This window comes from Scyliorhinus canicula, chromosome 1, assembly GCF_902713615.1.
Source record: "Scyliorhinus canicula chromosome 1, sScyCan1.1, whole genome shotgun sequence".
In the NCBI taxonomy this organism is placed as follows: domain Eukaryota; kingdom Metazoa; phylum Chordata; class Chondrichthyes; order Carcharhiniformes; family Scyliorhinidae; genus Scyliorhinus; species Scyliorhinus canicula.
Genome location: NC_052146.1, coordinates 259,577,730 through 259,593,652, shown reverse-complemented (window position 1 = coordinate 259,593,652; position 15,923 = coordinate 259,577,730). Strand labels below are relative to the sequence as shown.

Below are 15,923 nucleotides of genomic sequence, written 5' to 3'. Positions count from 1 at the left end.
GAATACCTATAGACTACTCCCATCAGCATTATCTGACTCTCCACCTATACTAGTTCTATTTTCTGAACCAAGATTCTTTTTCACTGATGTTCTTATGACATCCTTTACTATCAGAGTTATTTCTCCTTTTCCAATCTATGTTGTGTACCCTGGAATGTTTACCAATTTTGGTCACCTTGTAACCATATTTATGTAATGGAGATTTGATCTAAAGAACTTATCCTACTAATGAAAACACATGGGGCTGGATTCTCCGTTCCTGCCTCTAAGTGCTGACACCAATGGAGGATCGGTGGATTTCCACGACCGAAACATTGGTGCCAATTGAAACACCCGCAGAATGGGAAAAATGGTGGGAGAATTGGCGGGTCCATGCTGGACGCGCAGGGCTGACAAGCTGCAGTTGCGTGTAACTTGCACCTCCACACACATAGAACATTACAGCACTGAACAAGCCCTTCGGCCCTCGATGTTGTGCCGAGCAATGATCACCCTACTCAAACCCACGTATCCACCCGATACCCGTAACCCAACAACCCCCCTTTAACCTTACTTTTTTTTTTTTAAGGACACTACGGGCAATTTATCATGGCCAATCCACCTAACCCGCACATCTTTGGACTGTGGGAGGAAACCGGAGCACCCGGAAGAAACCCACGCACACACGGGGAGGACGTGCAGACTCCGCACAGACAGTGACCCAGCCGGGAACCGAACCTGGGACCCTGGAGCTGTGAAGCATTTATGCTAACCACCATGCTACCGTGCTGCCGGTACACGCACCGATCGTGCCTGAAAAGATGGCACTGGTTGTGCTGGACCAAGTACCAATCCACCCCGACCCCACAGCCCACTCCTAACCACCCCTCACTATTCTCCCAGCCCTGGCAGAGGCCCCCCCCCCCTGCCAGCAGCACGACTGTCGGCGAAATATGCCGGTGCTGGACACTATTCATACAAGCTCTCTCTCCCCAGCCGCCATGCCAGGTTCACAGCTGTTGAGACCACATGTGGACCATGCCATTGAGAACTTGGCCCATCGGAGGCGGAGTATTACGGGTGGGCCAGATAATGAGATACAAACACAGTTGCAATTACGGGTTTCGCGATGATGCCGATTTTGAGGGAGTGGGTGATCGCGTCCCGGCATTAAACCGATGCCTACTGCGATTTCGGGGTCAGGAGCTATTCTCCATTCCGATTTCAGCCCATATTCTTCACAGTCATAGAATAATGTGTACTCGCTCAATAATTCCCAGAGCCTCTGGGAAACCAGCAATTCTGATCGCATACAGCTCTTTCTTTTTTAGCTGCCTCTGTGCGAAAGGTGATAAAATGGTTCAATGTGTCAATGCGGACAGCAAATTATGTTACCGGTGTCTCGTGTTGCAGGCTGGAATAAGCCGGAGGTGTAGAAATTCCAGGCCACAGTGACAGTGAGCGTGCTCTGATGTTGGACTGCAGCCACCAGTCTGAACTGTTCGTTCTGGTGCAAGAGACCCGTGTGATGCAAGGGCTTCTGTACCACCCCAACTTTCGCACACATTCCAGTAGTTGCAGATTGCTACCATTTTCTTTGCTGTTGCTCTAATTCCTGTAGTTTTACAATTCAAGGACAGCACACCAACTTGAACATTTGATAAAATTGGCATTTCTTTATACTGTTTCAGATTGGGTGATGCACAAGGCATCGGTTATGTGGGACATGGAGGATGTCCATCACCATATCTGTATTCATACATTCGCTGGCCCAGGTGGGCTGTCACCCCAACCAAACCTTTGCAGGAAATCAGCTTGGTAGATCCTGATCTAGAATTTGAGATCCCAACACTTATTTTAATCCAAAACATGGAATCCAATCATGTACAAATTTTCTTAAAATGATAGTAGTTAAAATATATCTCAATTTACATAAATCACAAGATTGCTTTCAAAGTTGGCTGGAATTACCTCCATCAACTCGAGCAACAAAGATGGCTCGATGATAATAGTTACATCATACTCAGTTGAGTTTTTTCCAGGTATAGAGCTCAAGAAGCTGTCTCTTATTGCACAAGCACCCTCAATAGCTTCCACTACACCAGGCTTCTTCCAAACAGAACTGGCCTTTATCCAACCTGTGCGAAACACACTCAGAGGCTCTGAAAGATAACCAAAAATGCAAGAGGCTTGTGTATTCTTGATTTAGATATGCATTCAATGCATTTTGAGTTCTAAAATTATTTTTATACTACAAAAAGCAAGTAACAGCATTGAAGAAAAGCTACCTTTTTTGTTTGATAGGTGCTGGAATACCTCCTCTGCAAGATGAGGCAGGATTGGAGCTACAGAACGTGTGATTACATCTAATGCTTCATCTAAAACTGTCTGACACGACATGCGCTTGGGGTGTTTCTCATCTTCACAATATAATCTGAAATATTAATACAACATTGTTTAGACAGGCATGTTCTAATATCTCCAACAGACTAAAATCCACATCCACTGCTAACTTCTGTTAATGAAGACGTCCATGTTAACCTACAATCGAATTTAGGTACCAATTTAGCTTGACCTGAAGAATGGCACGGAATAATTATGCCACTAAAACACCTTGTAGTGAACAAGGGAAAGACAAGTTACCATCACGGGCCTTTAACAGGACCACTATCATGGAGTTGCCCTATTATCTTGGTGCTGACTAGAAACTAAAGTAGGCCAGCTATATCAGTACCATAGCTACAAGAACACGACAGAGGTTAGTACTCTCCAGGAGGGCCTCAATTCCTGGTCGCTTAAAGCCTCACCACCATTTACAAGGCTCAAGTCAAGAGTGATAGAACATTCAGCATTAAGAACCTCAACATCTTCCAGGAAAGTGTAGTTTTCTTGATTGGTACCTCTGACGTTGGAGTGAACATGCACCAACTCCACAACTGGTGCACTGTGGTTGCAATGCATATGATCTATAAGATGTACTGCATCAATTTAACAGCACAGCTCTAACTTATAACCTATGCCACCAAAAAGGGCAAGAGAAAATATTGTGGGAACAGCATCACCTCTCAGTAACATGCCCTGATGTGGGCATACATCACAACATCACAACTCACTTGTGTGCTAATATCCTGGAATTTCATAGTTAATACCACTGTAGGAGCACCACTGTGGGAGCACCACTGTACAAGGACTGCAGCAGTTCACGGAGAAGGCCTATCACTATCATCTTACAGCAATTGATGTTTTTATCTTATAAATTTAGAAGACCCAATTATTTTTTTCCAATTTAGCGTGGCCAATCCACCTACCCTGCATATCTTTAGGTTGTGGGGGTGAGACCCACGCAGGGTCACACAGGGAGAATGTGCAAACTCCACATGGACAGTGACCTGGGGCCGGGATCGAACCTGGGACCTCGGCGCCATGATGCAGCAGTGCTAACCACTGTGCCACCATGCCGCCCTTCTTACAGCAATTGATGGTAGTCAATATGTATGGATTTTGTAGTATTGCCCAGGTAATTATCTGGGTGTGCAGAGGAGATTCACTAGGTTAATCCAGAGCTGAAGGGGTTGGATTACGAGGACAGGTTGAGTAGACTGGGACCGTACTCGTTGGAATTTAGAAGGATGCGGGGGATCTTATAGAAACGTATAAAATTATGAAGGGAATAGATATGATAGATGTGGGCAGACTGTTTCCACTGGCGGGTGAAAGCAGAACTAGGGGGCATAGCCTCAAAATAACGGGAAGTAGATTTAGGACCGAGTTTAGGAGGAACTTCTTCACCCAAAGGGTTGTGAATCTATGGAATTCCTTGCCCAGTGAAGCAGTTGAGGCTCCTTCATTAAATGTTTTTAAGGTAAAGATAGATAGTTTTTTGAAGAATAAAGGGATAAAGGGTTATGGTGTTCGGGCCGGAAAGTGGAGTTGAGTCCAAAAAAGATCAGCCATGATCTCATTGAATGGCGGAGCAGGCGCGAGGGGCCAGATGGCCTACTCCTAGTTCTTATATTTAAATGTAAACTATTCATTACAGTTTTGGTCTTTGGGCAGCACAGCACTGTTGCTTCACAGCTCCAGGGTCCCGGGTTCGATTCCTGGCTTGGGTCACTGTCTGTGCGGAGTCTGCACGTTCTCCCAGTGTCTGTGTGGTGCTTCGGTTTCGTCCGGGTGCTGCAGTTTTGTCCAATAAGTCTCAAAAGACGTGCGGTCAGGTGAATCGGATATTCTGAATTCTCCCCATGTTTACCCGAACAGGCGCCGGAATATGGCGACATGGGGCATTTCACAGTAACTTCATTGCAGTGTAAATGTATGCCTACTTGTGACAATAAAGATTATTATTATGATTATTATTATAAGATAGCCTCCATAGAGTGGTTTGTTTGAATTAATTGGTCTGATTTGGAAGTCCATTTAAAGTACTTACTAAACAACAGTTTTTGGGTTTGCAAATGAAGTCTAAACATTGTAGTTATGAATATTATACTAACCGATCTTTGATGATGCTGAAGTAAAAGTTAGAGAGTTCTCTGTTGATGAATGCCAACACAAGGCGATTAACTTTTCCAAAATCATACTCTGTATAGGCCTCTGTAACCTGAGTAAAATTAGAAACAGATCTTGTAGGTGAATGTTTGTTGCAAAATGTACACATTTCAGCAACCTCAAAATATTAATAGGAACAGAAAGCTGAAGTACAACCCAAATTAAATTGTGCCATTGATGAACCTTTTTGACCTGCGAGTTGTTCTATTCTGTTCAGGCTGTTTTGCTCAGTTACTAAGGCTGATTATTGCACAGTGGCAGTGTTCTGTACCATTTGCAACTCTTCAGATACTGAAGTAGTCCACATGCAAATAGAGCAAGACCGAGGCAATGTGCAGTCTTGGGCTGATCTGTGGAAAATTATATTCGCGCCACACAATGACTATTGCCAAGGGATGAGTCTAACCAACTCCCCATGACATTCAGTGGCATTACGGTTGTTGAATTACCCTACCATCAACTTCCAAAAGGTTACCACCAGCCAGAAACTTAACTGGACCAGCCATATAAATACTGTGTCTCCAAGAGCAGGTCAGAAGCTGGGTATTTTGCAATGGCTGACTCGCCACATGACTTCCCCAAAACCCTTTATGTCTTTTATGTGACATGAGTCAATTGTAATGGAATATTCTACTTTTGCCTGGTTGAGTGCAACAACACTTCAAAGAAGTTTCACATCATCCAGGGACAAAGCAGCCTGTTTGATTGGCACCCCATTCACCACATGCTTAGGCATTCACTCCTTCAACCATTCACTGTGACTGCAGAGTAATCACGTACAAGATGCACTGCAACTATTCACCATGGCTTCTTCGACAACACCTACCAAGCGTGCAATCTCTACAACCTTGAAGGACAAGGGTAGCAGACACATGACTCCCCCTCCATTCGCACCTTCATGTCCCCCCCCCCCCAATTCATACACCAATGTGACTGGGGAATATAGTGTAGTTTCTTCATTGTTGTTAGGTCAGAATCTTGGAACTTCCTAACAGCACTGCAGGACATTCTTCACCACCTGGACTACAGAGGTCCATCACCAAGTTAAGGATAAGCAAAAAACGTGGGCCTTGTCAGAGATTGATTCCCACATCGCATGAATGAATAAAAAGCACAATCAGCGAAAGCTTTAACCTCTTCACAGGCATACAATGTACTGCAAGCTTGGATTCATTCAGAGGTCACAGAATCTAGTGTAGAAGGAGGCCATTCGGCCCATCGAGTCTGCACTGGCCCTTACAAAGAGCACCCTACTCATGCCCACTTCTCTACCCTACCCCCGAAACCTAGTAACCCCACTTAACCTTTTTTTGGTCACTAAGGGCAATTTATCACAGCCAATCCACCTAACCTGCACATCTTTGGACTGTGGGAGGAAACCGGAGCACCCGGAAGAAACCCACGTAGACACGGGGAGAAAGTGCAGACTCCGCACAGACAGTGACCCAAGCCGGGAATTGAACCTGGGACCCTGGAGCTGTGAAGGAACTGTGCTAACCACTGTGCTACTGTGCTGCCCCATATCAATAACAGGAAATTATAATTTAGCATGATAACCGTTTTATTTTTTAAATTATGAATAAATTCATTATTATTTTCAATGGTTCACTGCAATTTTTTATGACAGCAGTGGAGAAGTTATTTAAAATATTCCACAGTAGGTATTGCTGTGCTTTAGGAACGTATAACTTCTATTACCTTTGTATCCAGTGACTAAAAGAATAATGCTGGATATTTTGCTGTCATTACCTTGGTACTGTAATCTTGAAGGAGGTGAAGCATATACTGATCCACCATTAGCATTTGTTCACCTGGAACTGCATCAGTTTCAGGGTCAAAGTTAAAAAGATTCCCCAACATAAAGCGTAATGTATTCCGTAACTGGAAAAACAGAACATATAAATTAATTGTCAAAATTAGAAGCCATCTGAGTTTTTCTTCACCAGGCAATAAGGCCGATAGTCTTTATCACAAACCTAAGGAGCTTCCGTATAATCAAAGAGTGACAGGTTCCTGGCTATTTTAAATGAAAGTGTGTTTGGTACTTCTGAAGAAATCACTGCAAACTTTAGTGATATACATAAATGATCTGGAGGAAGGTATAGGTGGTCTGATTAGCAAGTTTGCAGATGACACTAAGATTGGTGGAGTTGCAGATAGCGAGGAGGACTGTCAGAGAATACAGCAAAATATAGATAGATTGGAGAGTTGGGCAGAGAAATGGCAGATGGAGTTCAATCCAGGCAAATGCGAGGTGATGCATTTTGGAATATCTAATTCAAGAGCGGACTATATGGTCAATGGAAGAATCCTGGAAAAAATTGATGTACAGAGAGATCTGGGAGTTCAGGTCCATTGTACCCTGAAGGTGGCAACGCAGGTCGATAGAGTGGTCAAGAAGGCATACAGCATGCTTGCCTTCATCGGACGGGGTGTTGAGTACAAGAGTCGCAGGTCACGTTACAGTTGTATAGGACTTTGGTTAGGCCACATTTGGAATACTACGTGCAGTTCTGGTCGCCACATTACCAGAAGGACGTGGATGCTTCAGAGAGGGTGCAGAGGAGGTTCACCAGGATGTTGCCTGGTATGGAGGGTGCTAGCTATGAAGAAAGGTTGAGTAGATTAGGATTGTTTTCGTTGGAAAGACGGAGGTTGAGGGGGTCCTGATTGAGGTCTACAAAATTATGAGACAGGGTGGATAGCAACAAGCTTTTTCCAAGATTGGGGGTGTCAATTACAAGGGGTCACGATTTCAAGGTGAGAGGGGGAAAGTTTAAGGGAGATGTGCGTGGAAAGTTTTTTACGCAGAGGGTGGTGGGTACCTGGAACGCTTTGCCAGCGGAGGTGGTAGAGGCGGGCACGACAGCATCATTTAAGATGCATCTAGACAGATATATGAACGTGCGGGGAACAGAGGGAAGTAGACCTTGGAAAATAGGGGACAGGTTTAGATAAAGGATCTGGATCGGCGCAGGCTGGGAGGGCCGAAGGGCCTGTTCCTGTGCTGTAATTTTCTTTGTTCTTTGTAATAATGACTAGTATTTTCAGGTTCACATTATAAATTAAACTTTACTGGATTAATGATCAAACAGTTTCTGCATAATGTACTATGTTAACAACAGTCAAATGGGATATCTAAGATTTGATTTAACTAATTCCCAGATACTTTCCTCTTCAAAATTTTTTAATTATCCCAATTGTTTCATTTGCCATTACTAACGATGCATTTGCATTCAGACTAAAACTATATTTGCAAAATCAATGTCTAACATATGGTAAGTACACCTCACCATTGGCTACGAGACATTTGGGATGCCCTAAAATATGAAAGATCTGAATGATGTGAAAGATGAGATATACAAATGCCAGGAACCAGTTGAGACAGTGAGTTAGATTGATTTTCTTCTTACATCATCTCCAAATGAGCTGTCTTCCCTGGCACACTGTAAATCCCAGTTCCTAATAATAATAATCTTTTTTGTCACAAGTAGGCTAACATTAACACTGCAATGAAGTTACTGTGAAAAGCCCCTCGTTGCTACATTCCGCGTCTGTTCGGGTACACGGAGGGAGAATTTAGAATGCCTAAATTACCTAACGGCACATCTTTCGGGACTTGTGGGAGGAAACCGGAGCACCCGGAGGAAACCCACGCAGACACACACTTTTCACAGTAACTTCATTTGAAGCCTACTCGTGACAATAAGCGATTTTCATTTTCATTTTTCACATGGGGAGAACGTGCAGACTCCACACAGACAGTGACCCAAGCCAGGAATCGAACCTGGGACCCTGGAGCTGTGAAGCAACAGTTCTACCCACTGGGCTACCGTGCTGTCCAATAAGTGATAATAATTCCTCAGAGGTGAACAGTTTCAGTTCCTCAATATGAGAACGTTCAATAATCTCACTGGGTTACATTGGAAGAGCAAAAAAGTGCCTCTCTTTGGCATTGCAACAAAAACCTTTGGTTTACGAATGTGAACAGTTTAGATAACCCGTTTTTCTTCAACGCTTGCAGTCCATAGCAGAAAAGTTAATTTATTTGTGCTCACCACAGATGCTGCCAGACATGCTGGGCATCTCCAAAATGTTCCGTTTTTATTTTGGATTTCAATATCTAACTTTTTTTTTAAAAAACCTGTTTAAATTCTAACACTTTTAACCTCAAATCGCCAACCAAAATTTAGGAATCATCTGTAAGAATTTAACAGAAACAGATGAATTTGATCCTCGTTGGAATAAAGCTCAAGTTGAAAAAGATGGCCAGATAGGTTTATGAATTCATGATAAATTATATAATGACTGTTATTGAACCAGCATGTCTGTGCCAGCTGGTTGCTCCCAAGGGTTATTTAATCCTTATTCTTTTGCTTGCTTGTACCCTTCAAAACGTTCCTTTCACTGTTAATGTAACGTTGTGATTGACATAGCTTTATTAAACACTTATAAGAAGTGTTCCTTATTTGAATAATACTGTGTGATTTCCTTTTTTATTCGTACTTTTGTTGATGGCTTTTTATCCTAATCCAATTCCCTTTGGCTACTCATTCATTAGGCAGTGGAAATGAAAATTTATTTCCAAATCAAAATCAGCTTATTTTTGCATGCCCTTTGAAAATATAATAAATGACATTTTCTTGTTATTTAACAAGACAGCTTTTCATGGAATCATAGAATTTATAGTGCCGAAGAAGGCCATTTGGCCCATCGAGTTTGCACCGACTCCTGTGGGAGTCTGGTGTTGGTTATGTGTAGGCAGCTGATTTAGTTTCTGTTGGTTACGGATTGCGGAGTTGATTCGTTGTAGGGTTTTCACACAGCAAGTGATGCATGTGTCACAGGCATAGTAGAAATGAACAAGGTGGTTGTTGTTTTCAGGCCTTTCTTGAAACAGGCCTTAAAACATGAGGTCAGTGTCAGGACCTGCCATAAGAAATTGCAGCCTGTGCAGGAACCTACTTGTTGAGTGGGGCAGCGGTGCTCAGTGGGACATCGCTGCTTCCAGGGCAAGATTCAGGCCGTTTAACGGGAGATATTCCAGGATCTTGCATAGGAGAACAGGGCGATGGGACAGGAGCTGTGTGGCTTCCCTGACTTGGCAAATGCCATCAATTTGGATTGGCGGCAGAAGTTTGGAATGGTGCCTGTACTGTGATACTGGAAAGTTTTGCAAACGACTTCCTTTCTTCTAATCCAATGTTCTTCAGGAAATCTGTAAATCCCATTAATTCCTGCTACATTGCCTGGCTTGTTTGCTGACAGGGTGCTGTCCACTTCCTCGCGCGAGTAAGGGCTTGAGAAGTCTATCTCCTCTGGGGCACTCTTGAGACACCACAGGGGATGCTTTGACCATCCACTTATCTTCTCTGCTGGTTGGTATGTTTGAGTTTATTAGGAATTGTGAAGCGACAACACCGGTGTTGATTCTGGGATGTTGGTGAGTTTATTGCTCAGCTGCTACCAGGCAGCATAGGAGTTTCTACACCGTCCAATAAGATAGATGGGCTGCCAGCTTTCAGACCTCGGTCAGTCTTCAGGTTAACTGGCTGCCATGCTAGGAGATCCACAATAGTAACTTGGTGATAATGGATCAATCTGCTTTTTATTGCCACCCTGTAGGATGTAGAGTAGCTTTCTGTCCATCACTAGCCACATAAAGCAACCCAGATTGAAACCAAACCTAGTGAAGATTGAACCTGCTTACTACTGCTCCATGGCACTGCCAACCCACTATGCAAATTCATCAGATATGCAGTGCAATGATTTGGTCAATGTGGTCCACAATTCAGCTGGAGTTGGGACTGCCACATAGGAGCTTCAATTGAATAAAAAGGGTCCTATATAAATTCAATAATAAAACAAATAATGAAACACATTGTGATCAAAAAATGTTATGTACATCTTATTGCTGACAGGGAAAAAACATCCTAGCAAGCTTCAGAATTCTTTTTTTTTTGAATTTCTCACCTTAAAAACATCATCTCTTGCCGCTTCCAGTATATTTTTCCCAATCATAACCTCTGTGAAAACATTGGACTCTGCTGCCCACCAGCGAAGAACATCTGCTCCATAGGGTGGGTCTTGGTTTGGATCCTATATAACATAAGCAATTCTCCTAAATACAGTTGATATTTATATTATGTAAATAAAGAACATATGCAATTTATAAATTGTGATCTTTACATTTAATATTCAAGACACAACTTGCATGAATTTTATTGTTGGATGAAGGGGAAGTAGATTTAGGGGAAGTAGATTTAGGACTGAGTTTAGGAGGAACTTCTTCACCCAAAGGGTTGTGAATCTATGGAATTCCTTGCCCAGTGAAGCAGTTGAGGCTCCTTCATTACATGTTTTTAAGGTAAAGATAGATAGTTTTTTGAAGAATAAAGGGATTAAGGGTTACGGTGTTCGGGCCGGAAAGTGGAGCTGAGTCCACAAAAGATCAGCCATGATTTAATTGAATGGCGGAGCAGGCTCGAGGGGCCAGATGGCCTACTCCTGCTCCTAGTTCTTATGTTCTTATGAAAATAAATTTCTTGGTCTCACATAAACAACAATATAACTTTCTTCAGGATAAATAAATTCACATCAACTAACACAATTTACATTCAGTGTCAAAGGAGATCAAAGGATTAAGACATTCACGTGTATATTCCTTCATATCATCCCAGCCACTGGAGGGTTTCATCCATTGATTTTCCCCGGTGCCCTATTTACTAGGGCCCTTTAGTGTCCGTCACTGCCTTAATGTCCAGGAAAGAAACTTTCAGCCTCTTGTCTCACATTCAACTCTTGTCCAAGGATGTGACAAAGCCTGAACTGAGTGGATCTGACAGAATATGACCTCAGCAACAGCAAGCTGGTAATGTGAAGTAGTGCAAAACCCACAAATAAAAATGGCATGGAAAGGGCAGGTTGTGCCTTACAAATCAGATTGAACTTTTTGAAGAAGTGTACAGGGGAATGCCTAGGTCGTTAATTACATTGGCGTGCAGAGGCATTTGGTAAAGTCCCTCATAGGAGAATATTAGAAGACAAATTATTGGCCTGGTTTGGAAATTTGACGAGTAGCAGGAGATAGATGCTTGGGTTGTCAGGATGTGACTAGTGGCACCCTGCAAGCATCTGTGTTGGGGTCCTAACTATCCACCTCATTGATTAATAATTCAGATGATGGGGTCAGGAAGTCATATGTCCAAGTTTTCCAATGACAAAAGATAGGTGGCACTTTAAGCAGTGTAGAATTACAAAGGGATAAGAGTAAGCAAAATAGTGGTAAATGGATTTCAATGTAGACAAATGTGAGGCCACTCACTTTGGGTCTTAAAGGGCAGAACAGAATACTTTCTAAATGCTGAAAAGTTAGAAATAGTGGGGGTCCAAAGAGATTTGGGTCCATGTATATTAATCATTAAAATGGCATGAAGTAATACAGGAAATACTCAAAAAGGCAAATTGAACTGGCTTTTACATCTAGAGAACTTAAAATACAAGGGGGCAGAAATTATGCTACAGCTACTCAAATCCCTGGGGTACTATGAGTAGTCTTGGGCATCACACGCCAGAGGTAGGATGTAGTGGGCTTTGGAGGGAGTAGATTTATGAGAATGATAACCAGATTTCAAAGGTTAAATTACAAAACAATATTCCACAAACTAGGGTTGTATTGCCTGAAATTTAAATGGTTAAGGGATGATTTGATCAAGTTTTCAAGATATTAAAGGGAGCAGATAGAACAAATAGAGAATAACTGATTCTGCCGGTTAGGGAGTCTAGGACCAGGGAGCATTGTCTAAAAATTAGAGCCAGAAATTTCACAAGTGAGTTGAGGAAACAAACCTACACACAAAAGGAGGCTGATGCCTGAAACTCTCTTCCACGAACAACAATTGATAAGTTTTGTTAACCAAAGATATTAAGGGTTACGGGGCATTTTGGGGGTGGGGGTATATTTGGTGTTAGGTTTTCAAGTCAACCATGATCTCATTGAAAGTCAGGGTAGAGCAGGCTTAAGGAGCTAAGTGATATATTCCTGTTCCTATGGTGTATGCTTATAATGTGCTACTTTTATACATTTAGATGCTGATATCCTATCCATCTTTATTAAAATATGAAAGCAACCATAAAAGAGTACTTTTTGGGGAGAGGGAGAGGTGAAAAAAAAAAGTGACTTACCAGTCCTCCATTAATAATAACATCTGGATCCACCACATTTCCCAAAGATTTGGACATTTTCTCACCAGTTTCATTGAGAGTAAACCCATGGATGATCAATTTTCTGACAATAAATTATTCAAAGTTTATTAACCAAAATTATTTCCTCCAGCAGTTTCTTTTTACTACTGTATAAATTCATATGCTGTAAAGATAGAAATTTCCATGCAAATGTTCCAAAACCAAGAACTTGCATTAAATTGTTTTGAAGGTAGCAAATTTCTAAACACGGGCAATCAAACTCTCAGAAATACACTTAAAACAAAAAAGTTAGACAGTTTTTTTATTAAATCACAAAATGACTTTAATTTCCCTTCTCAAAAGTTTGATAGTGCTGTCATTGGGGGGGGGGGGGGGGGGTTCAACTAATTTGGCAGGGGATTGAGAACCAGAAGTTATTATCAGAGAGGGAAAAGAAGGTAAGTAAAGATGTGGGAAGAGTCAGATAGTACAGGTACCACCGGAGCAAACATTAGTAAGGCATTAGATGGCATCAGAGTAAAGGGAAATGCATGAAGTCCAATTTAGGTTTACTGTACATGTAAATGAATGCAGTGTGGTATACGAGGTTAGTGAGCTGCAGGCATAAAGAGCCAAGTGGGAATATGATGTCATGGCGGTGAAAGAGACCAGGATTTTAAAAAAAGAACTGATAACCAAATATGCTTGATGTTCAGGAAAGATAGGGAAGGAATTGATCAAGGAGAATATTAGTACTGGAGAGAGTGGATGTCCGAGAGGGGTCAAGACAGAAACTATTTGGTTAGAGCTGAGAAACAACAGAGGTACCCTCACATGCACTACTCAGCCACCAAGTAGTGGGAAGGATATGGAGGAACAGGTTTGCTTGGAAAAAACAGACGATGTTGGGCAGCATTGTGGCGCAGTGGTTAGCACTGCTGCCTCATGGCGCCGAGGACACAGTTCGATTCCAGCCCTGGGTCACTGTCTGTGTGGAGTTTGCACATTCTCCCCATGTCTGCGTGGGTCTCACCCCCACAACCTAAAAGATGAGCAGAATAGGTGGATTGGCCAAGCTAAACTGCCCATAATTGGAGAAAAGAATAATTAGATATTCTAAATTTATAAAAAATAAAAAAATAAATAAAATACATATGATGCAAATCTATAGAGAAATTAGACTGGGGATTTTAGGTATCGTAATATAAGTTTTAGGTTAGGAGAAGGATAAACATTGCATTAAACAAAAATTAAGAGCAGAATAATTGGGGCAGCATGGTGGCACTGTGGTTAGCACTGCTGCCTCACAGCACCAGGGACCAGGTTCAATTCCTGCATTGGGTGACTATCTATGTGGAGTTTGCATTTTCCCCCGTGTCTCCTCCGGGAGCTCCGCTTTCCTCCCACAGTCCAAAGATGTGCAGGTTAGGTGGATTGGCCATGCTAAATTGACCCTTACTGTCAGGGATGTACCGGCTTGGTTACGAGGCTAGGGTGGGGGAGTGGGCCCAGGTAGGGTGCTCTCTCAGAGGGTTGGTGCAGATCCTTTATGTCATTGGTATTTTGAAATCTGTCAAACGTTGCTTTAAATACACTTAATGACTGAGCTTCTACAGCCCTCTGGGGTAGAGAATACCAAAGATTCACAACCCTCCAAGTAAAAATCATTCTTATCTTGGTCCCAAGTGGTTTCCTCCTTATTTTGAAATGGTGCCTCCTGGTTCTAGATTCCAAACCAGGGGAAACATCTTACCTGTCTATCCCTTTAATTATTTTGTGGCAATAAGATCATGGCTAATCTGATCGTGGCCTCAGCTCTACTTTCCTGTCTGCACCATCTTTAACAATAGGCAGCTTGTAGATAAAGAATCTGTGTAGGCAGCACAGTGGCGCAATGGCAGCACTGCAGTCTCATGTCGCCGAGGTCCCAGATTCGATCCCGGCTCTGGGTCACTGTCCGTGTGGAGTTTGCACATTCTCCCTGTGTTTGCGTGGGTTTCGCCCCCACAACCCAAAGATGTGCAAGGTAGGTGGATTGAACACGTTAAATTACCCCTAAATTGGGAAAAAATGAATTGGGCACTCTAAATTTAACAAAAAAAGAATCTGTCTAACTCAGCCTTGAATATATTCAATGAACCATCCTCAGCCGCTCTCTCTGGAAGACAATTACAAAGATTAACAACCCCCCAGACAAGACATTTCTCATCCCTAATCTCAAATGGGAGTCCCCTTATTCCAAAACTGCTCCTAGTTCCAGCTTTCCCACAAGAGGAGACAGACTCTCAACCCTCCACTCTTTCAAGCTTCCCCAGAACTTTTGTTTCAAAAGGTTCTCTCTCATTCTTCTGAACTCCAATGAGTGTGGGCCCAACAAGCTCAACCTTTCATCATAAAACAATCCCTTCTCTGAACCTTCTCTGAGCTGCTTCCAATTCAAGTATATGGGGAGTCGAAGTCTATGTGCAGTTTGGAGCAATTATGAGGAAAAAATCATTAATTGGGAGAGGGCCAAATTCAAAGCAGCGAGAGCAAATCTAGTCCATGTAAAATAGGTCAAAAATTGGCATGCAAAACCGTAAGTGATCAAAGGCAGAGCTTTAAAGAAGTGATGATTCGGGATCAGTGGAGGTGCATTTCCACAAGGGGGAGAGGTAGGACAGAGCCAGAGCTTCCTCGATGATAAGAAAGATTGAGAGGAAGATGAAGCAGAAAAATGGTGCATAAGACCACATTTTCCAGCTAACCTAGAGATCTTGAACAAGAAAGAAGTTCAGTATGTATCTCTGCCTATCCGGAACACCAGCACGGCAAAATCAAGACGTTTGAAATCTACCTGAAAATGCACAGAACTATGTCCAGTTTATCTAAGGGCACCTTGACGTGTCTGGAGTCACAATCACCCAGTGTTACATCCCTCAAATTAGTGAAAAATGCAGTCTAATCAAGAGTTTCTTCCAAGTAGTGGGTGCCTGGAACTCGCTGCTGCAGGAGGTGATGAAAGCAGGTACGATAGTGACGATCTTGACAACTGCATGAGTAGGATGGGATGTTTAAGGGGTGTTTTGACAATACATGTATTGGATGGGAATAGAGGGATACGGACCCCGGAGGTGTAGAAGGTTTTAGGTTAGAGGGGCAGCACGGTCAGCTCAGGCTTGGAGGGCCGAAGGGCCTGTTCCTGTGCTGTACTTTTCTTTGTTCTGTGT

The 15,923-nt window shown here is 42.6% G+C and overlaps 1 protein-coding gene across 2 annotated transcripts in view; it reads right to left on the bottom strand.

The window, feature by feature from the left end:
* The window catches only part of iars2 (isoleucyl-tRNA synthetase 2, mitochondrial), a 109,082-nt gene that overhangs the window by 4,755 nt on the left and 88,404 nt on the right, over positions 1 to 15,923 (bottom strand). The window contains exons 16-21 of one of the 2 annotated variants that reach the window (XR_005462359.1): positions 12,715 to 12,817; positions 10,504 to 10,629; positions 6,280 to 6,411; positions 4,476 to 4,582; positions 2,269 to 2,413; positions 1,951 to 2,143 (exon numbers count right to left, since the gene is read on the bottom strand). Coding sequence is in view for 1 of the 2 variants with exons in the window: in XM_038811998.1 (XP_038667926.1) it covers positions 1,951 to 2,141; positions 2,268 to 2,413; positions 4,476 to 4,582; positions 6,280 to 6,411; positions 10,504 to 10,629; positions 12,715 to 12,817 (805 nt within the window). In the remaining variant the exon portion in view is untranslated. Of the gene's footprint in view, positions 1 to 1,950; positions 2,144 to 2,267; positions 2,414 to 4,475; positions 4,583 to 6,279; positions 6,412 to 10,503; positions 10,630 to 12,714; positions 12,818 to 15,923 lie in introns of both variants that reach the window. The other variant, XM_038811998.1, reaches the window with a different exon arrangement.